The 26,209-nt window shown below is 50.3% G+C and overlaps 1 protein-coding gene across 4 annotated transcripts in view; it reads right to left on the reverse strand.

Annotated features, from left to right (window-relative positions):
* Positions 1–26,209, reverse strand: part of SAMD4A (sterile alpha motif domain containing 4A) — a 128,212-nt gene that overhangs the window by 47,848 nt on the left and 54,155 nt on the right. For all 4 annotated transcript variants that reach the window (XM_067295151.1, XM_067295149.1, XM_067295153.1 and 1 more), the window contains exon 3: positions 5,329–5,847. In XM_067295151.1, the coding sequence (XP_067151252.1) occupies positions 5,329–5,847 (519 nt within the window). The remainder of the gene's footprint in view (positions 1–5,328; positions 5,848–26,209) is intronic.

Consider the following 26,209-nt stretch of genomic DNA (forward strand, 5'->3'; position numbering starts at 1 on the left):
CCCACTTGTGTTCACAAGCCCATGAGGAGGCTACCTTTATTCCCAGCATACTACAAGTTTGGTTTAAAGTTGTAGCTCAAGCTTCATGGGACAGGCTAAGAATGCACAGAGGCAGTCACCGTGATACAGTGGATGGGTGGTAGTATGTTAATTTTCACCACTCTCGATGAATCTATACCCTTAAGGTTGCTCCAGACTCAAACCAGTCACTTATGACACTGGGCCAGTCTTAGATCACCATTAGTGGTGCAAATCCAGAGCGACTCCTTTAGAATGCTGGCAGACTTGCCCTGGAAATGCTGGAGAGCAGAAATCTCTCTTTGTCCTCTAGTAACAGTTCCTCAAATCTTTGCTAACATCAGCCAATACCATTAAAGAGAACTAGAAATTAATGATAAATCTGAATGAAGTTTCAAAGCCCTCAACAAGCCTGATCAGCCATGAGACAAAGCCAGATCTGTTCTCACAGTGTCAGTCTGGGTCTAGGTCGAGTCAAAGAGAAGCAGACGAGGACAGCGCAGAGCGAATTCTCATGTGAACTTCAACTACCCATATTTAAACCCTAAACCATAATAGCATTGCATCTAATTATGCCACAATGCAAGACGAAAGTACCGCAGGCAAGATCACCACATTGCTCCTCTGGGAAAGGCTTTGCTCCATTTCAGTGTCAGAAACAAGCGGTGCCTTTGTGGAGCTGGGTCGGGGAAGTCTGCGCCCTGGAAGATGCTGCTGGATTAAGCTCCTACTTGGATAAACTCCCACAAGTAACAGGAGAAATTAAAAATATCAAGAATAAAACTTAAACTGCAACAGTTTGAGGGATTTGCTTTGAAATAGAAGATTAATGGACATATTGATTGACTCGAGGGGTTGGGACAAAGGCTGACTAGCCATGTTTATTTTCTAGCATCTGTTTGTGGACTTAACTGTGCTTGCGTCCAAGCAAATATTGTGTTACAGAAGCTTATGAACTAACGTATGAAGTATGGTCAGGTTGTCTCCAGCTGAGCCTGCAGGTTGTCAGAACACGCTGCCATCGAAATACATTAGCAGAAGTTACAACCCAAAGGAGGCTTCAAAACCAACAACTCCACGTGCTGCAAGCCTCGGTCTCCAGTACAACACATCGTGCTTGGGGAACGCTATCTCGGAGAGGCCACTGCTGCTAACCCTCCAGCAGATCTCTGTGCAAAACGCAGCACGCTTCGCCAGCGGGACACGTGCTCCTATCCAGGCACTGGAAAAAAACCACAAGCTGTAGCTAACCTGATGCATTATCGAGGTCCTGGTGAACCATAGGGTTGTTCACGCAAATGACAGCTTACCATCTAAGACTAGATTCGGCTGAAGATGTGTTCAGATGCTTCTGCAAACCTACTCAGTTTTAGAAATATGTGTTTACCTCGGTGCTAAGCTCAGGAAAAAGGCTCCCTGAATATGGGCACTACAAATCTTGCAGCTGAAGCAGAGCTGTGTGACGGCGCGACACAAAAAGCAGCCATCATGCAGTGCCAGGAAGCCCCGCGACCGGGCCCGGGCTGTTTGTGCAGGGGTTTACGTGAGGCAACGCCGGCGCGAGGCTGAACGGCGGCTGCGGGGCACGCGGGAGGGCAGAGCCGAGTGGGAGAGACGGAGGAGGAACGCGACCTTCCAGCAAGGAACCGGGTACGCCTACACAGGCTCTGCAGACAGACCCATGCTCGCGCCGGGTGGACAAGATATCTCTTATCCAAAGGCTGTGCTGCTCCGCTGGCACCCCGCGGTGCCCAAGCCAAGAAGCCTCCAAGGACAGCGCTGTGCTGACACGGCCACCGGCTCCGGGTTCAAAGCCGGCACGTAACCGGCCGGGTTGGAGGCAGGCTCTGCTGCACAAGCCCGCATGAGCTTGCCCGTGCAGGACCTCCTCTGTTCAGGTCCTACCAAGAAAGGTGCCACCTTGAGGGGCTTCTCCAACCCCACTACGTCTCCTAAAAGGGTCTGCCGAGTTCTGCAGTGCTGTTTTCACTCTGGGAGAACTGAGGAAAAAGACCTCAGCAATGCAGCACCTCAGGAACTGCTGAGTAATTCAGTTGTTTCTTGGTTTTCCGTGCCTTGGGATAATACTTGGAGGCCCCATTGGGCAAGAGGCTGTTCACTGCTCCTACTAACAGACGAGTCTGTGCATAAAAAGGCTCAAAGAAAGAAAAAGGGATTTTTGAAAAATGTCCTTTAAAATGTAACACTTCTTGCAGAACTTCAGCCACCATCAATGATTAACCTGCTACAGAGTGTCATAATCATTTAATCAGAAGCTATTTTTTGCAAGCCTGATTTGGCATTATTCAGGCTGATTTCCCCCTTAGGTAAGCAGCCCAATCTTCACGATGTCTTGGGTCTCCTCCTCCTCAGAAAGCGTCACTGGGAGGTGATATCAGGGTTCCTCATCCGAAGCTCTGAAAGTCATCTTCATCCACAGATGAAACTTGTTCCTCCTGTCAGACCTCTCTGTATTTAGCTCGTAACATGAGGAACCAAATCCCTTCTGAATCCACCTATTATAATCTCCTCCCTCGTATGAAAAACCTCCGAATTGCCAGGCATGCAAAAACCACAAGGAGGGACTCAAAAAACTCACAGGAGAGGTTCAACAGACCAATAACAAACGCATTCGCGGTTCTTTTCGTTTTGCCTCCTCGTTAAGCCTTTCCCGTGCAACGTGGTCATCCTCAAAATGCCCAGAGAGCCGGGTCTCGGCAGACGCGGAGCTGCTCACGCAATCCCGAGCTATCAAAAGCCACGGCTTCAAAGGAGGCTGCCAAACACCGCGTCATCGCCATCTCCAGCGCCGTGCCATCTGACTTGGTTCCAAACCTGCACACGTGGGCCGGGCTGTCGGAGACGCCGTGACCCGCGCAAGGTCATGGGAGAGCAACCCACGGCGAGCGGAGACACGGTTCTCCTTCGAGGCTTCCCGCGCCGACGGCAGCTTCCCCGCCGCGTCTCTCCGAGGGACGGTACGGGCACGTTCACAAAGCGCCTTCTCAGAGTCTGCTTCAGTTACGGGCACCAGCCACCCGAAACGCGGCATCTGCAGCCCGGCTCCTTCGGAAAGCCCAGGCGTTAAGGCCCCGCCGGGGTTAACTCCATCCCGCAGCTAGGCTGGACCACCCAGCCTGCGAGCACAGCCCAGCCCAGCCGCGCTCACGCGGCCCCTCGGAGCAGCGCGGGCGGCGCGTGTGCCGGTGCCGGCGAGAGCGCCTGCCCGAGCAGCCGGCCCGTCAGAGGCGCTCGCGGCAAGAGCGGATCGGGCAGGCCGCGTTATTAACCGCGGCAGCCCCGGGCAGACGCTTGCACGCCACCCTGCAGTCGCGTCTCCAAGGCAGCCCGTCTCTCTCTTCTGCCCGGGGCGTAACGCGAGCCGCGGGGAGGCCGCGCGGGGAACGGCTGCGGCGAGCGTCCCGCGGAGCAGGCGCGGGCGGAAACACCGCTCGCTTCCCCGCACGGCGACGGTACCCCCGTGGGAAGGGGAGGATGTAGGAGATCGCCACACCTCCTGCACCACCGTCCCAGATACGCTGACCCTTCTGCGAAACCCCCGGCAGGAAGAGCAGCCAGCAGCAGCAGCCCCTGCACGGCCGCACGCCGGGGACTCGGCTACCAGGGTGCTACGGCAATAAGCCGAGAGCAGCATCTCCTATCGCTTTCAATTTGAAATGCCACCTAACGAGAGCACTGATTACAGGAGCGGAAGAAACCCAGAAGCCTTTAGTGACCGTTTTAAAGCTTTCAGCTATTTAATTGTGGGTTTCCACATGCTGACAGAGAAGCCAAGTGCCCTCACCACAAGAAGCTTCTCCTCCCAGAAGCTATCTTGGCATGCTTCATATCTAGGGAGATGCCAAGCATCTTCAAAAGAGGCCTCGAGGACTGCCCAAAGCTGCCGTGAAGGAGGACATCAAGGCTGGCAGGTGAATGTTAGCAGCAACACAAGGCGACAACAAGGCTGGCCAGTCCAGGAGTGCCCGAGATGGATCAGCATGGGGAAGGCTGGAGAGGGAGCGAAAACTCAAAACAGGTCTGGGGAAGAACGTGCGCTTATTGCTATTAACCACCTGCCAGGACATCTCCGATAGCATGGACAAAAATACGGCACAGTAACAGAGAGCCAGAGCACAGGTGAGTCCTGGAACCGGCTTCAGGAACAGGGCAGAAAAGGAGGGGACTGTCAGCGCTAGGAACAAGATTGTCACGAGGACAGGCCATGAGGGCTGAACAGAGCACAGAAAGGGCAGAACGAGGGGGCAGGAAGAGTGAGAAGACCGTACCAAAATAGGGATAAAAAATGAGTTTCAGAAGAACTTGCTGGCTTGCCTTCCTGGAGCCCTGCATGCCCTGTCTGGAACAATTCGCTGCCGCCGCCGTGTAATGCGAGCTGCGGAAGGTCTCTGAGCACAGACTGCATTTCATTAGGATAAAAGACACAACAGCAATCATAACATCCCTCTGCGCAAAGAGCGAGTGGACAGAAGAGGTTCCAAATCATTCGGAGAAAATGCTTTGTTTGTTCTCTCCCGAAAAGACGGCTAGCAGGCATAAACGACTGCTTCAAAAAAATGAGAGCTGCACTAAATCTCCACTCAAAACTAGCGATAAATCTCCAGCCACACTGCCCTGCAGCATCTCCAGCTGTCCGGTCCTTGGGCTCCGGCCTGCAACGTGTGCCATTCCCATCAAAGCTTGGGAGGGCCTCCATGGGGGAAAAGCCACACAGTTCACCACTTGAAACGGAAAACGCTGAGGGCTGCCTGTCTAAAACCCACCGATTACAACTAGCTTCACATCCCTGTGCACTGCAAATAAAGAGGAACATTTTCAGAGATGCCCTGAAGATTATGGGTCCCAACCCTGTCTCTAAAAATGATACCTGCGCTTTGGAGGCAAGGCCGCAGTAAGGCTCTGCCTCGAGTCCCCGAGACACTTTTGGAAATGAAACCTCAGCTCCCAGATCACTTTAGGAACTTTTGAATAGTGAACTCCAAACCTAGATTTAGTTATATGACAAGAAAGGGGCTGCCTTTGACAACGCGCATTTTTGCTCTTACAGCTTCTTGGCTGTTTTACCCTCCTCTCCAGCTGCTACGTCTTTAAAATCCTACAGGATTAGGGGGAAAAAAAAAGTAGTAGGCAGGAAATAAAAAAGCAGGTAGGACAGGAGGAGTTTTCTATGGCTCAGCTGAAACTAGCCCCTCTACTAAACACCGCAAAGAAATATTTTCTAGCAGGGGGCACTATGCTGTGAAAAGTGGCCCTCAGCGGCCCTCAGCAGTGTTTTATGTTGGTACTTACTCGTGCTTGTGCTAGTTCCAATAGTATTGATAGTTGTGGGGACAGAGGAGGAGGAGTAGAGGGGCAGATGGCCGTTCTCACACGCCAGGTTTTTGTCCTGCCAGCTGGAAGCGCTGACACTTATGCCAGAGTCTCGAGAGTTTTGCCATCCGTTGAGTTTATCATCGGAGTTCTGTCTTTGGTGATAGTAGTGTGTCTGCCCATAATCCACAGAATCGGACCGACCTCTGTTTTGGCTGCCAAAACTACCCGACGTGCGGTCCTCTAAATGATTGAGCCACATGGCGAGAGCACTTCTGTCTTCTAACGAAGTGGCAGGGTGTATCAACGCATAGGACAGCAGTTGCCTGCTCTCTTCGATGTGTTGGTTGTGTTCAATCGAGTGGGCCAGGATTTTAGGCAAGAGTTTCATGTATTCAACTTTTGCTTCAATGTTTCCTGGTTTCAGTAAAGGCAGGTGGGTTAACAATAGGGAAATCACTTTATCCTTGGATTCTTGTTGCCATTGGTTAATGATTCCTGTTGGAGGGGGGAAAAAAAAAAGAATTGAGAAATCAGCAAACAGATGTAATAAATAAATAAATAGACCCTGGCAAGGTAAATACAACATGACAAAGGGATTCCTGCATGCTCGATGCCACTGAATGAATGTCCTCCAGGCTCTGCGAAACACACCTCTCGCAGGCGGAGGGATCACCGCTGCCTGAAACCTGAGGTCATAGCGACGTGTGCCAAATTTGACACCAAAAGTTACCAGACATTCCTGAAAATCACCCAAAGGGCCAAATTATACCCACCTCTACAGCCACATAGCTCCACTGCTGTTAAAATGAAGTTGGGCTGATGTTAATCACAGTCACAGTTAGGCCCAAATTTTCAGCAACATTGCAGATTCCACAAAATATTATACACAAGCTTTTCCTCGATAAATGTAACCTTCTGAAAGCACTGGTTAGAAAATGGAATGGGGTAAGACAGTAACTAAAACAAGGTGTTGGTCCATCCATCAGCCTGGCGGGCTAAGCTACCCCAAAGGTATTTAGGGAGGGGCTCAGCTGAAGCAATTCCTGAGCTATTATTTCTGTGTTAACTCAAGGCCGATAGGAGAGGTTTGCAAAGACTAGAAAAAGCACACGTAGCGTATAGCTTTAAAAATAAGCAAAAAGAGAAGCCAGGGAATTATGAACTGGTCACTTAACTTGAACTCCTGAAAAACTGATGGTACAAATAATGAAGCAACCTATTTGTAAGCACTTAGAAGATAACAAGATGATAAGTGACTACCGACGCAGATTTGTCAAGAACAATCTAATTTCCCTCGACGACAGGGTAACTGGCCTTGCGAATAGCTGGAGAGGCAGTAAGTGCCGTATATCTTGATTTTCATTAGAGGCTATCTCACATGGTTTTCTCTCAAGCAAACTGGAGAAACATGCTCAGACGAAACTCCTGTAATGTGGGCACACGGCTCATCAGAGGGCTGTACGGAAAGAGCAGTTACTCATGATTCCCGGTCAGACTGGAAGGATGTGCTGAGCAAGGAGCCCTGCTCGGGGTGTGACACCACCTAGTATTTCATTAGTGATATGGGTGATGTATTCAAAGCGCAGATACCACACTAGGAAATATTGAAAACGCTCCAGAAAACTGCAATAGAAGTCAAACAACCTTGAGACCCAAAGAAAAGTCAGAAAAAAACAGCTGTGTTAAGTACGGATGCAAACTTGTCCATGCAGGTAGGAATAAAAAGCTATGGAGCACAGGATGGGGAAGGAGCGGCTGAGCAGCAGACCTGCCGGGAAGAGTCTGGGGTCGTCAAGCAGCACGGACTGGACATCGCTCAAACTGCCATACCGTTGCACACAGCAAATGCATCAGCCAGAATGTCATCTGTCAGACACGTGAAGTAACCCATCTGTTAGACTCAGCAGGTAAGCTGGAGGGGAGCGTCCGTCTGGCACGTCTACCGCTTTTAAGGCAGAGCCCAGAGCAGGGCAACAGGGTCCGGTTAGAAGCGGAGAGAATACAACCGCGAGGAAAAGCAGAAGGGAAGAATGAGAGAACACAAACCCCTCTCAAACTGCTGAAAGAAGGATGCAGAGAAGCACCTCATGGGCTGCTCTCCATGTCTGCTGAGGACTGATCAAGACGTAACAGATTTAAATTGCAGCAAGGGAGAACGAGGTCAGATATGAACTACCTCCTACAGGCAGAGAGACTAATACACAGGGAGAGGTTGCAAAGGATGTTGTGCTCCATCATCGGAGGGTTTTCTGAACAGCTCATACAACTACTAGGCGAGGATAACTCAGGAGCTATCTAGACAACCTTACTGGTTGACATAGTGAGAACTGAGGTGCAGATATCTTGGGCCAGGCTGTGACTCCCTCAAGGTTGACATCTAAATGAGGCCAACGATGGACGCCTAGAGAAAGAGTTTAAAAAACAGGGCAGGTACAGAGTGGTCCTTCCTCTTGACCAGTCTCTGCAGCCTCCCGGCCGGCAGGCCACAGGCATCCTTCTGCCGCAGGGGCAGCTGCGACCGGGTACTTCTCGGCCACACATGGGCCTGTCCTCCAGCGATTTATCTAACCCCCGGAGAAGCCTTCAGACCTTGGGCCCCCATAGCAGGCTGTGCCTAAGAGTGCCGCAACCAAACTGTCTCGAGAAAAAGTACTTCTGTTTGTTTGTTTTCAACCTGCTGCCCAAAAGTAACAGCGAGAGCCCTAAGTTCTCATATTACAAAAAAACAAACAAAAAATAAACCCCAGAATACCAAACTTTCCTACCTACGTTCTCCCTCTCTAATAGAGACTCCTCCTGCTGTCTCTTTGCCACAATGCTGCGTCCTCGTCTCTCCCTGCGCGGAAGCCGCTCTAAACCTCTGACTATCCTTGCGCCATCGTATTTTTTTGAAATACGGTAGCTGACGCCACACACATCAAATGAAGACCCAGGCTCACGTTTGTAAGAACATCCATCAGGTTCGTTCTTTGGAAGAGACAAGCTGCAGCGCATTAGATAAATCTCACCCTTCTAATATGTAATTACTCCGTGACCCAGGAAAAAGGCACGGTGCCACGCTCTGCCGTTACAACAGGGCCGTGGCACAATTAGGGCCAAACTCCTTACGGCGTTCCCCGAGCACCAACGCCAGTGTTCGCCGGCAAACAGCCCTCATTCCTGCAGCTCCGGGTGCCCGTTTCAAGGCACGCAACTGTTTGGATACGAAACCACTAGATGGCTTTCTGGAAACACCGATGGCTCCCACTGGAACTTTCTGCAGCAATATTTACTTCTCTGGAGACCCACCCCTCCTCCAAAGTCCCTTCGCGCTTCCCTACCCAACCGTCAGCACGCCCTCGCACCGTCATACTGCGGGACACAGATTCATTAGGTTTTCTCTGTAACAGAACTGTGATTTTTGGTAGCCTGAACGGGGTCACGCGCGTAGATGACAAGTACCAGGAACCCGGGTGGTCGCGCACTCCAGGGATGTCCATCACCCCACGGGCTCGGAGGCAGGTCTGGAGGTGAGCCACCTTTGCAGGATCTAACTTTAACGTGGTCTGCCAGCATCCCAAATTCATGTCCCCTTGCGAGGGTCCCCAGGCTGACGCGTGAGGTTGTTTAGGTGCTAGAAAATGGGGTTTGGAAAAGCAACACCCAACTGAAATGAATCCGTAAAAAAAAAACCAGAAGTGTTGAGGCACTTAAGCCCACCTACCCAGCATGGGGTATTACGGACAGGAGCGCTCTCAAAACACCTTGGAGAAGCTACGCCACTTTGCAGAGAGTCATTAAGCATATGTTCTGGCAGAGAAAGCAAGAGGAAGGCCTTAATTTTAAAGACATATTGCTAGGAAAGAGGAGAGCCAAGATCCAGTCTGTGTTCCACTATTTTAGATTTTAAATAAAAACTAATTGGAGTAGGGTCTAGTCAACACCGTCACTTCTTCCTGCTACGCAGTGAGCTACATCTGACCTGTTACGTGTGTCCTGGAAACACCTTCCAGGCAAGATGGGCAAAGCGATACCAGATTTGCGGATCCTGACAGTGTTTCAGTAATGGGCTGCGTTGCAGCCTGAAGTCCTAGGTAATGCAGAGCATCCTCCAAAATCACCCATTAGGTTCCTGGTGACTGTGAGCACCTGCAAGGTTAAGCACCAAGTGAATGAAGGTGCTTTTTTTTTGAAAGCTGTTAAATAGCACTTAGCATCTAAATCCCTTTATGGATGCAACTGCTGGAGGATTCATTGACCGGGTTGCTTGATTTTTAAATGTTACTGGCCGCACACAACACCTACTACATGTGCCACACACTTTTCTAACTACCATCTTAAAACAAATGAAGCCTAAGCATTTGCCCACCGGAGCACGCTCCGTATTTTTCTATATGTAAATATAACCATGTAAGAGGCAAAGCTGCTCCCTCGGCTCGGGGTGTAGATCACTAAATACCAACTCTGGATGATTGCTATCTCCAAATTTAAGCTGGTTTTGTACTGTGCTTAATCTGATTTACCTGCAGATGCTGCTGTAAGGGGGCAGCCCTCTCCTCTCTCCCCCCGGCACAAGACTGCAGCCAAGGCTGCTCACCAACCTCACTGAAAACTAACCCATTTTTTTTAATAAGTATTTTTGCTATGTTAGCTTTCCTTATCATCCCCTTTTCATTGCCATCCGGACAATTCAGCAGCCCTTTTTGGCCGAGGTAGCCAGCCCCCAGCTTGGCGCAGTCTGCTGGGAGAGGCTGCAGGATTTTGCAACAGCCCACACAGCTGCTTGGATAAACTGAGAATTAAAAGACGGTTAAAAAAGGCAGGCACTGCACCACCAGAAGAAGTCAGAGGCACTTGCAAACAGGACCTACAGACACAGCAAAACACACACAGAACAAGCAGAGCCCGGTGCAAACTCAGCGCAGGGGTGGAGGCAGCCACCTTGGCTGTGACGGCTCCGGGAGCCCCGGCCAGGCTCGTCTTCCTCGTGCTGGGGGCAGCTGAGCCTGAAGATCACCTCTGGAGAAACGGAGGACAGTGCCAGAGCTGCTTCTTGGGAAACTTGTCTCAGGCCTCCAAGAGATGCAGATGTTTGAAATAACAAGCCAAAAAGATGGAGGGTTGGTCTGAAACGCCACTGTCCGTGAGGCCGGGCCGGTGCTCCCGGTGGGACGGGCCCCATCCCTGCCCAGGCCCGGGCAGGAGCCCTTCTGCTTCTAAGCCAGCAGTACGATGTGCACAATTAAACAAAAACGAAAAATAATTAGATCTGAAAGAGGTTTGGCTCTCTCTGAGACAGGGCAGAAGGTCAGGCTTAATCCTATCCGCCAACGAAGAGAGGGATCTGGAGAAGGCAGGGGGAAGAGGAAAGCTAGAGCTGCTCCCGGGCAGGGGGAGAGGCAGCTGGTGGCTCACGGAAACCCTTCTCCATCCCCTCTCTCCTAACACAGGAGCTCTCAGTTCGATTCCCTGCCAGTTACCAAGCGCTCACAGACGTCTGGACATCTAGGATGCCTCACCCCTTATTGCCAGAATTTCTGCACTGAGATCCCCACGGTCAAACACGGTTAAGAAACGTGTCCCAGTTTCTGGCTCCCACGTTCCAGGGATCCTGCACGCTACCTAAGCACTGTTTCACGGGGACTTGAGTAGGGACACAAGTCCCAGTACGGTCTCATTAGTTATTCTGGTTACCGCTGGATGCCTAACGCTTTCTGCCGCAATAGGTCTTCACGATGCTAAGAGACAAGACTGTCGTTATTTGCAGCAGGCCTTTGATTTTGAGCCTGGACAAAGCCCCAAAGTGAGAAACCCTGCCTCGCTTTTCTGAAAAATCACTGTCCTGCCTGTTGCTGTAACTGAAATAACCTCCCGGGAGCACGCTGAGGAGCCGGGCCCACACCGCAGCCTTGCAACCCCGCAGCCCGGCTCACCGCTGTGCTGGGAATAGACGGGAGCTGCCGAAGAGCAGGAAGCAGCAGCGCGTGGCGTGGCAGGGGCACGGCTGCCCTTTCAAGTGCAGAAGCAAGCAGCGACGGTGCTCGTTCAGCTTGAACCTCGGTGTACCTGTCCGCTAGAATCACCGTTTTCATTAGGGGACTCCGTTCTTCTTGGGTGGTTGCAGAGAGGCTGAATAAAGGTTATATGTGAAACTATCTTCTAACTTATGACAACTTCACTAATATTTTTTTTCCCATGCAGTATAGCTCATGCGCGTACACCGTACAATGGAGAACCTCAAGTAATAAAAACCCAGGCCCTACTTGAAATTTTACTGCACAATCCCAGCATTTGCAACGTTATCCATCCCATAGCAGGAGCACATCAAACCCGGCAGGGTGTTACAGAATCACAGAATGGTTGAGGTTGGAAGGGACCTTGGGAGATCATCTAGTCCAACCCCCCCGCTCAAGCAGGGTCACCTAGAGCACGTTACACAGGATCACGTCCAGGCAGGTTTTGAATTTGGGTCCTCCTTCCAAGGCTGAATAGGTCTAACGCGGGGAGATACCTGCAGTGCCAGCTAGGATACCCACAGTCTGGCCAGGACTTCGCCATGAAACATCAGCCCTGCCTCACTCCAAGCTAGTGTCCCGCGTAACCAGCGTGAGAGCAGCCAAAGAGCTGCCTTGCTCGTATCCCTTCTCCGTCGGACACCGGCAACAGATGCTTCAGAAAGGGTAAAACAAGAGGCCAAGAGCAGGGTGATACTTCCCATGCTACTCTCCCTAGAAGCAGCAATTCCTGGCTTGAGCCAGAGGTGATGTTTTGCAGCTTAATAAGCACTCATTGGATTTCTCTTTCACAAATTTGTTTTAATCACTTTTGGAAGCGTGTAAACTGTTAATATCCTCCACATCCTGTGGCAGCGGAGTCCACTGTTTAATGATGCATTGTGTGAAGCAGCACTTTCTTTTGTTTACTTTGAACGTGTCTCCTGATAAATGACTCGGTTATTTAAACCGCCAGCAAGGCATGTGGATTTCCTGAAGCCATTAATGATGTACCAAGAACACAGTTGCAGTTTTCTAAAGGTAAACGCCAACCTAGAGTGACAAAGAAATGGATAGACACACACAGGCATGGCTTTTTAGGCAGCCACTGCAGAAGTGCACAAAGCCCAGGGCAATGCAGGTGGCACGCTGGTGCTGGGTAGCAGTTGGCACCTGTAGTTAGAAACCTGGAAGTAACAGCCAGCAAGGTATTTTTTTATTATTATTTTTGATTTTTGCAAACAGACCTCTGGCTTCCACCTCTGAAACACTGACCCTGCGCAGAGGGACAGACGAGAGTAGCTGTCAACACACACGCGCAGATGGATTTGTCTCATTAGAGGAGATGTCTCTAAGGAACAATGGAAATACATGATATCTCTCAAGTGGTTAAAAAAAAAAAAGCCCTAACCAAGATAAACCCTTTCATTTTGAAAGCAGAATAGAAAGCTCTGCAGCAGAAATTAGGTTATCCTTGTATTGTCATATACGACTTATCAGATTTCACAAGCGAAGTAGACAAATATGTCAACTGGGGCTTTGACAAGGTGGTTGAGATGAATGATGTGCAATTTATGAACTAGACAACAGCTTATAATGGGTAACAAGGACAATAATTAAAGACTGCAAGCATTTTAAAAACTGCCCAAGGATTTTCAGAGTGACAAAGAGTATGTTTAAATACCAGGCTTGGTATTATCACTCCACAATGGCATGTCAGTGCATTTTTTCCAGTTGTCAGTACATTATTATTAAATTACTGTTTTATTATACCCTTGTTTTCAGTTTAGCAACATTTACCATAAAAAGTTCTCAAAAGTGCATTCAGATAACACGTTCAAGCAAGAAACGACTATGAGTTAGATGTGCATATCTGCGGGGCACTGGCTACACAGACTACCTTTGCAGCACTGCTGGATGGACCAATGCGCTTGGATGCGGTCAAGGACAACAAGTGGAGTTTGTACCAAAAAGTTAGGCTAGGTTCCCTGATCTTGCAAGCGATGCAGCCCGGTGTTACAGGAATTCCTCTGAAGGAGCCTGCGTGGCTCGGAGGGAGGAACTGGGGCGCTCCTGGCCCAAGTCCCCTTAGCGCTGAGCCGTACAGAGATTTTCACGGCTATGAGGGAAAATGGCAAACTAGAAATCCAGTCTGCGCTTACGCCGCTTGCAACAATTTGAAGCAAGTCTGAAATTGGCTGCCCTGGCGTAAGTGGTGTCTATTTCTGGGTTAGCAGGAAGGGTAAAAACGCCAGTGCAAAGGTGGCCTTCCTCAGTGGTGCTCCCAGAAGAGGTCCCCATTGTTTCCAGCTTCCTCTATTACCGATGCAGCATTAACTCCAGCCGCTGGCGTTAGGCAGAACTGGGCTGAGGCATCCACTGTTTTTCAGCCGAGGCATAAAAATGAGCACCCGGACTCCTCCTGCTTAATAAAGATCTAACGGCATCATTATCATTAACCTCCAGGTCCCCGAGGGGAGCGAGGCGTTGCGCTGCCACCAGAATCAGTGAAATCTGCAGTACCTGAAGTCATCATTAGCATCAGCCCCTCGCGTCTAAACACCAGGCACAGCAGCACATGTTTCTTCACAGTTTCAGAGTAAAAGGGATCAGGAAATCTGACCTTGTGGATTAACACAGCCCAATCACCTCTGCTTGGCCAAAAAGTCATCTCCTGGAGAAGTGCCCAGGCTGCATAAGACGACACAAACAGAGACTCCCCTTGTGTTTATTGACCATTTGTTCCAACGTGTCCCAAACACTTCAGATTGCTTTTATTTCCACTTTGAATTTATCTGGCTTCAGCTTCCAGATAAATCCTGGTCTTGCTTTGACTGTACCTCTAAATGAAAGAGCTCCTTGATGCTCTGCATTTTCTCAAGTGAAGGTACGTCAGGACTCTGCAAGCAAGTCGCCTTCCAGTCTTGTTTCCGTAAGTTTAGTAGAAGCTAAACACCCTGTCTCTCAAAGGCCGTGGCTGTTCATTAATGATGTTCATTAATGCTGAGCCCATTTCATATAGCACTTTACCGGCTCTGTGACTTCTAGCAGCCCCATTAATCAGGTATTATGTGACTTGGTAAAAAGTCTCAGTGGCGTGGAGAGACCATACCCAATCTTCTATAGAGGTTTCTGGGGCAAAGCTAAAATAGAATAGTAAAAATTAAACAGATTTAAATCAGAAGTCTGAATTTGCACCAAGTGTGGTAACCAGAAACAGGCTGCTGCCAGCATTTTGCCAGTACCAGGCTCCCTAAGACTGGATTTCCCAGCCTGTGAGATGGTCTAAGTCCACGCTGCCCATCACGCCCGATGCTCTCCGCTTCTTGTCCTAAGCTGCAGGGCAGCGCTGCAGAGGCGACCCCGCCGCGTGCGGCGCCCGTGCACGTGCCAAGGGAAACCCAGCACGCTTCCAGACAAAAGGATTTCACTCATTACTCGCGGTAATTACCACCTACGTGTAAAGCCTTGCACAACATTTTGTTGGGGCGAATTTCCGTCGCTCTCTTTTCTTCCTAAATCAATCTCTATCAAAAGACCGACATTAAAAAAACCCACAGCGAGAAGTCCTTGGGAATTCCTCTCTGCACCCCATCCAGAGCCTGTGCGACGTCTCCTCTGCGAGAAATTGGCAGCTTTCTCCCTCCACAAGAGGCCAGTCAGGAAGAATTTCAGCATGTGCCTTTTCTTTACTGTAAGTGACGCTAATTAAAAAAAAAAAAACCTTGATGACAACGATTATTACAGACCTGCCAACTGCACAGGGCTGAGGGATTCAAGTAGCGAACGCGGCTGACTTCGAAACGCCAGCGAACCCAACGCCTGCTGCTTCTCTCCCCAAAGTCGATGCAAAACTGCTAACGGCACAGGCAGGACCCCATCAGCGACGTGTCTCCGTGCGGCTGCGGGGAAGGCAGCTCCGCTACAGCCAGCGCCTGCGTTGGTGCCTGCGCTCGAGCCGACCTCAGTGCCGAGCTGCAGGACCTGATCCTACGCGTCTGAAGTCAGCGGGAGCTTTGCCAAGCAGCATCGGTGCCTGCTGGATCAAGCACCGGTGGCTTCCTGGCACCTTCCGTGCGGCTGCTTCGCAGCAGCTGGGGAGGCCGGTTCTGCACTGCCGGCCACTTCTTCCCAGGCCCCCGGAACGGCTTCTCCCAGGGGACGTGCCGCAGGAAAGGCCAAGGAAACATCTCCGCTGCCTTGTTGCCTCCACTGCTTCTCATGCAGCCCGACTTGGGAGAAATTCGGGACGTGGACACCAAGGTCTTTTCCTGTAATGAGCCTTGGCTAGAAGCTGGTAAAAGCCAGAAGGTCTCCAAACAAGCATGGGACAACAGAAGAGCTCATGGGCTGCTAGAGGTGGCAAGCAGGGCACCACGGTTTCCCTCCCAGAGCTTCCATACTGAGAGCTACCAAGCTGAGGGTTCAAAGCGGCCACGTGGCTCAGTGTTAGCCCAGACATTTCTGTCTGTAATGAAATATAGGAAGGCAGTATTTGAACTTCCCTCTTCTTCTAGCTGCTTGGCTTCTGTTCAGATGATCTCTTTTAGGGCAGAAGGACCTTTTGTCATCAGCACCCAAACAGAGAGGGCCGACAGACAACGGCGGGCGACTTGAATCGTGAAATCCGCAGGGAGCAAGAGCCTTCTCCAGCACCGCGGCCCACCTCACACTGCAGGCTCTCGAATGGTGCGCCCAGGAGCACCAGTGCTCGATGGAAATTTCCCTGGTGATGCACTGAGACCCATTGGTTCACATGGTGCTGGCTCTCTTCCTTGTTTCCAGCAGCTACATCACATTTAAAGAAGCTAAAAATACATTAAGTACTTTCCTAACACTTCTTTTCCACCCGAGCAATCGCTGCAGTTGTTGCAGAGCAGCTCTGAGCAGGCGGGGAGGTGAGCAGACCACTGCAGATGCAGGGAAGGGGAGAGGAGATCCCATAAAAAAGGGGCAATAGACACAGCACAGCTCCGAGACAGGAGGCGCCCGGAGAACTCCCTGTGGTGGGCAATCCGGCTTCTTTAGGAAACCTTTAGACAACCTCCCAGTGGCCCCGGTGCAGCGTGTGCAACAGGCCGGTTCTTCCGTGCCCATTTCCGAGGCCGCACGGGAAGGTTTTCTGGCCCAGTTCAGCAAGTCGCAAAAGGCTTGCTGGCCGTTGCATCTTTAACGCACCTCACTTTGAAACGACAGCCGATTTCTTGCGTTCTGCTTTTGAAGCTAGGCTAAGCAGTAGGCAACCATATGACATGGAGCTTGTGGCAAAAAGAAATGACCCCTGGGGGATAAGAGGATAAGCCCTACTCCACTCTTCACCCTTTTAAAGGCGGTTCTCCTTGGGCAGCAAGTTCAGCTGTTTGCTGCTGGTAGCTCCCCTCTCCATCAGGCTCTCCAAAGCAACGGCAGACCTGTCAGGTGTCCCTTTTGTACGTCCTTGTGTGGAAGAAATCACTGGAAAAGCAGTTTCCAAACACACCGTCTCAAGCTCGGATAACTTTTCTAAATCTCACAGCTGTGCAATTCAGGGATGGTATTATCAAAAGTTAAGAATTTAGCTACTTAAGTGAGCCTCAAAGAAAACCCTTGATGAGATCTTTTCATCCCGTCGTCCCATACAGCCTGAAGAACCCTTAATCACTTCAGCAGATACAACAGCAGGGCAGGGAGCTCAGTGGTCTTCATGCAAGTCGTAAAATCATAAGTGAGAAAAACTTCAATTATTTTGTTTAGAAGCAGAAGGAACTGTGAGATCCCTTAATAAAGCATTCCTTAATTCATGCAGAGATCCACAAGAACAGAAGAACCCGGTTCTATCATACTGCAGAGCAAGTAGAGGGGGGAAAAAAAGATTTGCACAATTTTTACACTATTTCCTACTATAACTCAGAAGCTTGCCAGTGTTCCAGGTACTGTGAAGCCATTTGTACAAAACCAGAAGCACTATATTTTTAGCACTGGAGAATAGCATGGCACAATCATTAAGTGTGCTTCTGGAGACAGCAACAAGAGCAGAGATTTTTCTTTTTCTAAATTGGCTACAGCCACTACAATTTTTAGCCCAAAGCAGACTTCCAGGAAATTCAGGAGAGGGAGACTTTTTCCATGACATATTTAATACCAGGCTGAAATACACTGATGCACTGAATTTTCATACCATGCATCTGGCAGGAAGTTTCACGGGTTTGTTTTCTAGGCTATTTGTTGCATGCTTTTGCTACAAAGCATAATATCATGCATTATGATAATATTCCCTAGCAACATAACTTTAATTTAGCGTAGAGCTTTACAACATTGAGCACCCCCGAACCTCTCATCGACTCCAAACAAAGACGACACACTGGGTAACACCATCAAAAGCCCCACGGGGGCCCCACGGCACACATGCACAGCGGCACTCACGCTCCTAAATGCCAAGAGGCTTTGGGAATACCATGGGAAAGACTAATTTGCTTCCCCAATCTCACACGCCGCGATGCAGCAGGCATGGTCTTGTTCAGTAACGGCTACAACGGAAGTGGTGCCAACAGATGTGAAACAGCACTGAACAGTTAGTGAAGAAAATCCCACCAATTCTCGCCAAGTGCTCAGGGCTTGGATCTGCGGAAAGGCATGAGGTTAATCCAGGATGCTCTGGAGAGCACCACGACGGCCAAAAGCGTGGTGGGAGCGGTCATGAAGACGGTCTCAGAGATAAGAGCTCAGAGCCAGAGGAGGCAGGACGGAGCAAAGGCAGGAAAGGAAAGGGACCGTCTCCTCACTTCTCAACCCAAGGCTAGGAGGAGGTTGGGGACAGCAAATGGGGCAAAGACACCCGGCAGACACAGACCAAGATGAGCAGACCAGCAGCTTGCATGCTTGGGACTCAAACGGGACAAGAGCCCCCAAATATTTCCCAACCGTTTCCAAAATATCACTCACCCAGACGCCACGCAGAGCAGCAGCGAGTCAGACTGACCCTGAGCATCAGGTCCCTCAGTCTGGGGGAGTCTTCAGATGCCCCCAAACACCTCCCAGCTCAGGCTGGTAGAGGGGGACAAGCCAACCTCATACGAAAGCCGTCCTGAAGAGTCAAGGCAACCCGACACCAGATGAGGATGAACAACAAGAATGCCTTACTGAAAACCCATTTTGCCAGCTATTACAGAGTTAACCCAAGTGTACCGGTCCCTCTGCTACGTTATTTACTGCCAGAATGGGAATACTTCCATGCAGGGACAGGGAAACAAGCAGGTTTGCCTCCAGAAACTATAAGGGACCTACAGGCAACTGGTTGGAAGGAGGCAGCAGCTGGGATGTAGCTGCCTTGCGGCACGAGTGGCTCGAGGGACACACCTGCTTTCCCATTCACGTGTTTGAGCGTACAAGATCCCGTGTACCAGAGGCATCAAGCTCCCAAGCCTCAGACAGGGCAGGATGATCGCTGGGAACTGTAGGAAATAGCGCTTGGCCCCACCTAACAGCAAAGAGCGCATAAAACCGCAAAAGCACGAAGCGTTGTTTAGTAGTACTCCGGACAAGTGCCGCAGGCTCCATCAGGAAGGGTATTTCTCCACGCTCCTCGCTAGCGCAGGAAAGCGGCAGAAAGCAAGCGCCCTTCCGCGGGAGCCGGGTGCAAGGAGGCTGCTGCAGCGGGCGCCGAAATGGCACCGACATGCCAATCGCCGGGTGGGCTGCTGCTCTCGGGCCGTGACGGGAGGAGAGGGGAGACTCCATCAGCTCCTGCGCACGCAGCGAGGAGACAGAAATATCAAACCAGCCGTGTCAGGTCTGATGCCATTCCTCCAGCGGGACAAAGATATCCCTACGAACGAGATCCTGTGTCAGATGGCTTTTGTTGGCTGGCGTGCAAAGTTAGCTTAGCTTAACCAGCGTGCAGTTTAGAAGGCAGAGGGAGCTTGGACCCCAGTGACAGTATGGGTCAGGAAGGATTAAAAGCGCAATTAAACAGGGCATTTCAGATCGCTTCCATCAGTCCCATCACCGCTTGGAGTTCAGGATCTCAGCAACAGCAAAAACACTGCTTGTTTGCTTCTTCGGGTACCCGGAGGTACGGGTGGGAAAGGAGTTCATTGCCCGCTTTCCCTTACGTTAAGGCTACACTGTTTGTGTGCCTCTGCACTCCCTCAAAACCAGACCTGCAGCGCAATTTCCTAGGACACGGGAATGCAAACAAATAAAAATAAAACACCGGGTTTCTGCATCTCTTCTTTAAGCCATAAAAATGCCCAGATCCTCTGTGCTTTCAGTGGGAAGATTACAGGCACAGACACATGCACATAGGAAATACTCCTCTGACTTCTCCGTTTCAATTGCAAAAAGCATTTTAGCAAAAGCTCAACTGAAATGCAGATAAGTTTCTTCAAAGGCTAAAAAAAAAAAAAAAAATTATCTGAATGTCATAACTGTGTTGCCTAACATGGATAAAGGATTTAGAAGGGGAAAAAATAATACTAAAAATAAGTTATGAAGGGTATGCAAGGTATTGATATACAGCACATGGTTTAAACTGTTAATCATTGAACAGATTCCAGTATAAAAATAAAGAGACTGAAGCTGCACATAATGGAGGAGTTGCTCTATTTATAAACTGCTCTGCGCAAAGGGCAGGCGAGGGCCAGGGGCGAGGAAGCAGCGAAGGCAGAGGGCCGCCGCTGCAGAGTCTATATTTTGAGGGAAAATAAACAGATTAAAAAAAAAAAAAAAAAAAGCGTTGTCAACAAAATAAAAGCGAGTTGTACAAGGGACTCTGTGCTGCGACCATGTGACCAGCATTTACAGCTCCTGCATGTGACAGTTCTCCCAATTTAGCCAGTAACTGACTCCCGCTGACCTGTAATAACACCACTCCCAAATTAGAGCCCTCAATTTGGCTTGGCTTCGGTCCTTCCCTCAAAGCAACATAAAGCATCCTTTTTTCCCCCCCGAACATTCATAATCCTGTCCTTTCGCACTGCCAACTCAAACCCCGGCTAGAGTCACATTTAGCTTTTCCCTTTTTTTTTTTTTTCCCTTCTCCAGTGGGGGGAGAGCGCAGAGGAACAAGAGGGCGCAGGGAGCGAAGGGTAGCGAAAGAGCCTGGTGGAAAAACACCAAGAGACGAAAACAAAAACAAAATCAGACCAAAATTCCAAGTTGGTGACATTCAGCTGGAAAAGCTCAATGACTCACATGCAAATAAAATCTGCCTAAATTCGCTGCTGCATGACGCAGGCCACTGGCTTCGACATAAAAAAAAGGCCGGGATGAAATCATCCACAATTAAATTGGAGCTTGGAAGGCTGCAAAAGCAGCCGCATCAGCTCGGCTCCCTCGGCTAATAGGAAACACAAAGGAGGAAGTTCACCGTAGCGAGAACGGGCCCCTTTTCCCCCGCTTCCCGCCGGCCGTCAGCCCCGCTGGTCCGCGCGGCAGCCCTCGGCTCCGGCACGCCGCTCCCTGGCGCGGGGCTGCCGGCTTTCCACGGGCTTTCCTGGAACCTGTGCCCAAAAGTAAAATTAATGAATAAATAAAAGGGGGATACGTAGGACGGCAACCCCACTCGAGTCGCTATCATATTTAACACACGCAAACCCTGGACCAAGCCCAGCGTCCTGCACCCCAGCATCCCTCCCTCGCACACGTGGGGGAAGCAAAAAGGGATTTAAATCCTAGTTCCCAGACTGCAGCCGCGCTTTTAGGCGTCACGGCTTTTCCTGGGCCCGAAGCAGAGCGCCCGGTTTCGGCGGTGGCGAGCAGCGAGGTTGCCCCGGGCCAAGCCCGACCGAGCGATACAGGGGACCAGGGCGCGAGGGGTCCCCGGCTGCCGGACCCCTGCTCTGCCAAGATGGGTGTCTGGGGGCTTGGGCCAGGCCCCAGCTCAGTAGCCTCATTTGGGCTAAAAATGACAGGGTGGGGGATTAAAACACAAAAAAACACAAAAACACTCCAAAACAAAACATTTTCACCTCGATCAGGCTGCAGATCTGATTCGCAGCCAGGCCCCACAAAACTCTTTTGCCGCAAGGAGTCCAAGGAAGCCAAGCGACGGGCCGCGGGAACTAGGTGCCCAAAGCTTGCAAGGGTTTTCCAAGCCCCGGGGCCGGCGTACCTGTCCCCGACACCTCTTGGCCGCAGCAAACGGGGCCGCGTCGCCCAGAGGTCCCGGCCCAAGACCAAGGCTCCCCGAAGGGGCTGCAGAAGCGGGGTGTTAACAGGGCCATAAAAGGCAACTCGGAGGAGCAAGCCTCCTGCCGCCAAGCCCGCGTTTGCTCTACAGGAATCTGCACCTCCCCGGAAAAACAAAAAACTGTGGAGGTTTTCTGCAGCGCGGGCACGAGAACATCAGACCAAGGCCGGGCCATCTGGTCACCCACATGGCGAAGCGGCGCTGCCCTCGCTTCGCTACCAGATGCTAATTCCTTTCATCCTGCCCGGCCCTCATCCCGTGTAATTTTAGGCCTGTGAATAGGACCATCTGCCTTTGAGATGCTCGTTTATTCTTGTCTTTAGCCGTCCCTTTCACCACTCCCTCCTTAAAGGGAGTCCAAACCGAGCCCCAATGGAAATGGCGTTTCTTGTCCGGTCCTCTAATCACAGAGCATTAACGAGCGATCTGGAGCACGCTCGGTAACGCCAACCCTCGCAGAAGCGCGGGCTGTCATTATCTTCAAAGTGTTTAGCAAACACTTTTTTGTTCCTCCCCACATTAGCCCGGCAAAGTAGTAATTATTAAATTCTCACTGAATATGGTGGGCTTGGTCCAGTATCCTGGGCCTCGGCCAAGACACGCTCAGCAAAATTTAACACAGCCAAAGTAGAGACGCAACAAACTGGTTCCTATCTCTGGATGTTACAGGCTGCGACTGTTGCTTCCTGCCATACAGTAGACATGGAAATATATAAAAAAAAATGCTGGAACCACACTGGCCAGTAATGCAATTTCCATGTATTAAGAGGAAACGCAACGCTGGGAGAGAAGTTTTAAGGAAAGTTGTACTTTTATGTATATAAAAATGCTGAAAGCGAAATTCATCATCATAACCTGCTACTGCTCTTTGCAAACTGCTGCGTAAGAGCGCTGCAAAACCTCTCTGTTGCCTGCGCTCGCCTCAACGCTCCCAGGCCCTTGCGAGCACCTGCAGAACGAGGAGACCAGGAGCTGGAAGGAAAAAAAAAAAAGGGTTTATGTAACACCATGCCCAGTGCCGCTGGCACGGACATTTCAAAACTCTGCAGCTTGAACCTGGTGTGGACAAATCCCGACCAGAGGAAGGCCAAGGGCTAGCCCAAGCCGTGCCGGGGGCTGAGCCCACCCCACGGACATGCACCGGATCCCCCTCTGCCTCCAGCCTACCGAGGCGCCCGGGATCTCTCCGTACGTGGAGCTGAAGCCTGGAGCGCCAGGCGCCTCGGGCCACATGCGGCGCGGGCTCGGTTAATCATTTCCCCTTCCCTGTTAACATTTTCACAAGTGTCTGGACCCAGGTGGGAAAAGAGCTCCTGCCGACGAGGTAACCCTTCATGTGACAGACTGACTTCTTGCACAAAACCAGGTTGCGCAAAGATTGCACAACTCTTAAGGGTTTTTTGGTTTTTTCCCAAGCCTGAAAAGGTTGCGGTTCAGTCTGAGGTCTGGCCTGATTCTCCGTCCTTAGGAACCCGCTTGCCTTGCCTCGAGCGCTGCGGGCTCCCGAGTCCCTTGCTGGGGAACAGCACTGCATGACAGCAAACGAGCGTACTTCGGGAGCACCTCTGCTGGACGCATCCCCGCTTACTGAACAGCCAGAGCCTGAAAAGCCTGCTGGAGTCTGCTGCGCTGCCAAGCTCCTCGTAGCACGATTAAATATCCGTATTCCCCAGGGAAAACATACCTGGGACTTACAAACCATTTCTATGTAATGTCCGAGCTGTAAACTCAAGAACTCAAGCCTTGGCTATTGGCCGACAACGACAACTTTGGTTCTTTGGCAATGCTGCCCTGTCGGGGTGTCTGGGCAATTCCAGAAAACAAAGCAGATGTCCTTCCATTGATCTGATCAGATCTTAGATTTGACATGATTTCCTCCCTGAATAAAAGCTACGTATTTTGCTTTGGCTATAAAGTATGATGAACAACAACAACAAAAAAAATCGAGATAGCTTAGCCTGCAAAGCGGACGCAAGCGGACAACCCCCACCACGCACACCCCCTTACGTTTTATACTCTGGATGCAGAAAACCCAGGAGGAATGAGACAACATACGTGTCCATCGCTTTGCATTTTTGCTACTAGCACAGTCTGGTACAAAGCACTTGACCAGAGCCAGCAATGAGTCACCACAGTGGGCAGCAGGAGCAGACTTTCTAATTTCGCCCACTTTGATCATGCCCTAAGGCGACAACGTCAAAGAGCTGGGAGGGGAGAGGTGGGGACCGGGCCAGAGAGTACCGCGAAAGAGCTCTGCATCTAGTGCAGAGAAGGAGGATTCAACAGAGCCAGGCAAAGCAAACCGAAACTCCTCTTTTTAGGACAGTAACATCCCCATTAACTGCCCCGAACCCCAAAAAGCTGAATAAAATCAGTTTACAGTCGGCATGGGAGCAGCTTGCATCAGCACTTGGCTGCCTACCTTTATCTTCACCCACTGTAATAAGAACCTGCAAGGTAGAAACGCTGGGTGCAAATGCACCTCTCACCGGGGAATTCACTGCATTTCAGTGCCGCACGTGGGCTGGAATGTAAAAGCAGCCGGGTTGCCTTGCCTCTCTACCCAGTTTCACATTCTGGTTCTCATATACCCACAAAATGCTGCGGGCCCAGACCTCAAAACAAAGAGCAACATTGTTCCTTTGGAATAAAACCGCTTTTCATTGAATTTTGATTTCTATTGCACAAAAGCATCCCGAGAGCTGCAAGGCTCTCGCTTAGTTTTGAGGGGGAAAACCCCGCGAGCCCGGCTCGCTGCCGCTCATCCGCCACCGGGAAGCGCTCGACAGCGGCCGACGCAGCTCTGCCCTCCGAGCGCAAGCTCCAGCAGCTACCGCCGCTAATAAAATTCTGATTTTTATCAAAGCCAACCGCTAGCTTTAGGGCAGAAGGGAAAGGAGGAGGGAAAGCGAAGGAAGATAATCCTTAGACACCTGATAAAATACCGCAGGGCTCCAGCTGGACGTTTTCTGTTCAATGGCAAAACGGTGACTTAAAACTACATTTTTGAGCCCTCAGACTAGATGCAGAAAACCAACTGCATCCCAGCTTCTAGCAATGAAAAGTGAAGATCTCTACACTTAGTGCCTGAGACCTGAAAAGCTTTTACCAGTTAATGAAAGTTTTCAGTCAAGCCAAAATCCTTCCTCCTCCTCCCCTCACCAGGCTAAAATATTCATATTCAGCTACCAAGAACACAAGAAGAAAGACTTGAGTTTTCATTTTCCTGACAAAACTCCGCAATATTTGGGAGTAAATTTTCAACAAAATGAAAAACAGGTATTTTTGCAAAGGGAGAGGGAGGAAAATATTTCCCTGTACAGGAAGGAAGCCTCCCATGTCTCCTGTTATTTTCCTCTGAACAACAGCAATATGTTGCCATAACCTACACAGGCAGATTCGACCTATAATGTTCGGTAGAAGTGAAGAACACAAGAAGCGACAAGATTTCTGGAAGCGCACTGACCCGTCTCTGATCCTCCAGGCTACTGATTACAGCCGACCGTCAACTACGGTCCTCCAGCAGCTCCGAGCTAACCTGTGTCGACATTGTAGTGCATGTGTCGAAATTCAGTAAATTAGGAGAGCTACAAAATGTTCTCTGGGATTATGCAGTGGATAAATCTTGCCTTATAGCTCCTATCAATCAGATAATTGTTTCTGTGATGCCTGAAGCCCTAATTACATCTTTCCAAATAGCACACAGAAAACTTTCCAGCACAGGCAGGTTTTGGAGATTGGCTGCATCGTCAACTGCAACGCAGGTGCAGGGAGCTGGGGTGTTCTCCGTCTTCCCTCCAGGGAGAGCTTTGTGTGATATCTGTTTCACACTTGGATCTATCAGCTTGGGCTGAACTTTCAGTGTGGTTCTGGCATTCCTGCTCTGTTCTCTTCCAGTGGAAGCCAAAGACCTGTGAACAACATACCGCATGTCTTTCTTACCTCAGCATCACTAACACACTGCGAAATTGGAACTCACACCAGTAAAGACTCATCTGTCTTGTCCACCCTAATGAAACACTACTGCCAAACTCCCTGCCTTTGCTGAGAAACAAGTGCAAACCTTCCTACTGGAGGTAAAGGCATATTGCTGGATCTACAGAAATGCTGCTAGAAGCTGTCTGGTTGTAAAGCTGAAAAACACATTAAGATGGCGAGCAACCAAAAATACCTATACATTTGGTAGGAGTAGTAGCTTAGAAGCAGCTGGGGACCATGGGGGAAGGTCAAGGTGCCACAGCCTCATGCAATTAAGTGCTGCACCAATGCAGCTGGCCTCTGGCTGCAAGTTTACCCTGCAGAAGGACCTGAATGCAGAGCACCTTAAGCAATTCAGGCTCCAGCTGGAGAAACATAAACTGCAACCCACACGTAAGCAGGCAGCATGGAAAAGCACGTGAAAGCTGCTGCGTCACCGTACGGCAGTAACGTCATCCCATTCACCACTGCTTCTGACACCACCGGCTTGGGTGGGCGAGCTGGTCTACATCTGAGTTCCTCCACAGGGACGGTGAAGCTCAGCCAGTTCCCTGCTCTCCCCTGAAGCAGATATGTCTCAGAGGAGGTCAAAGATTCCCAGAAATATTCAGTCCTCCCTGGATCTTCAACTTTTCTTGTGTAGTCTGAAGGGAAAGCTGAGGAGGGGTTTTATACAATTCTCCAAGTTATCATCTGTCTCCTCAGTCTTTCCACAGTGTCTCCTCCTGTTATTTAGGAA

The sequence above is a fragment of the Apteryx mantelli genome, chromosome 4, assembly GCF_036417845.1.
Source record: "Apteryx mantelli isolate bAptMan1 chromosome 4, bAptMan1.hap1, whole genome shotgun sequence".
Taxonomy (NCBI): Eukaryota; Metazoa; Chordata; class Aves; order Apterygiformes; family Apterygidae; genus Apteryx; species Apteryx mantelli.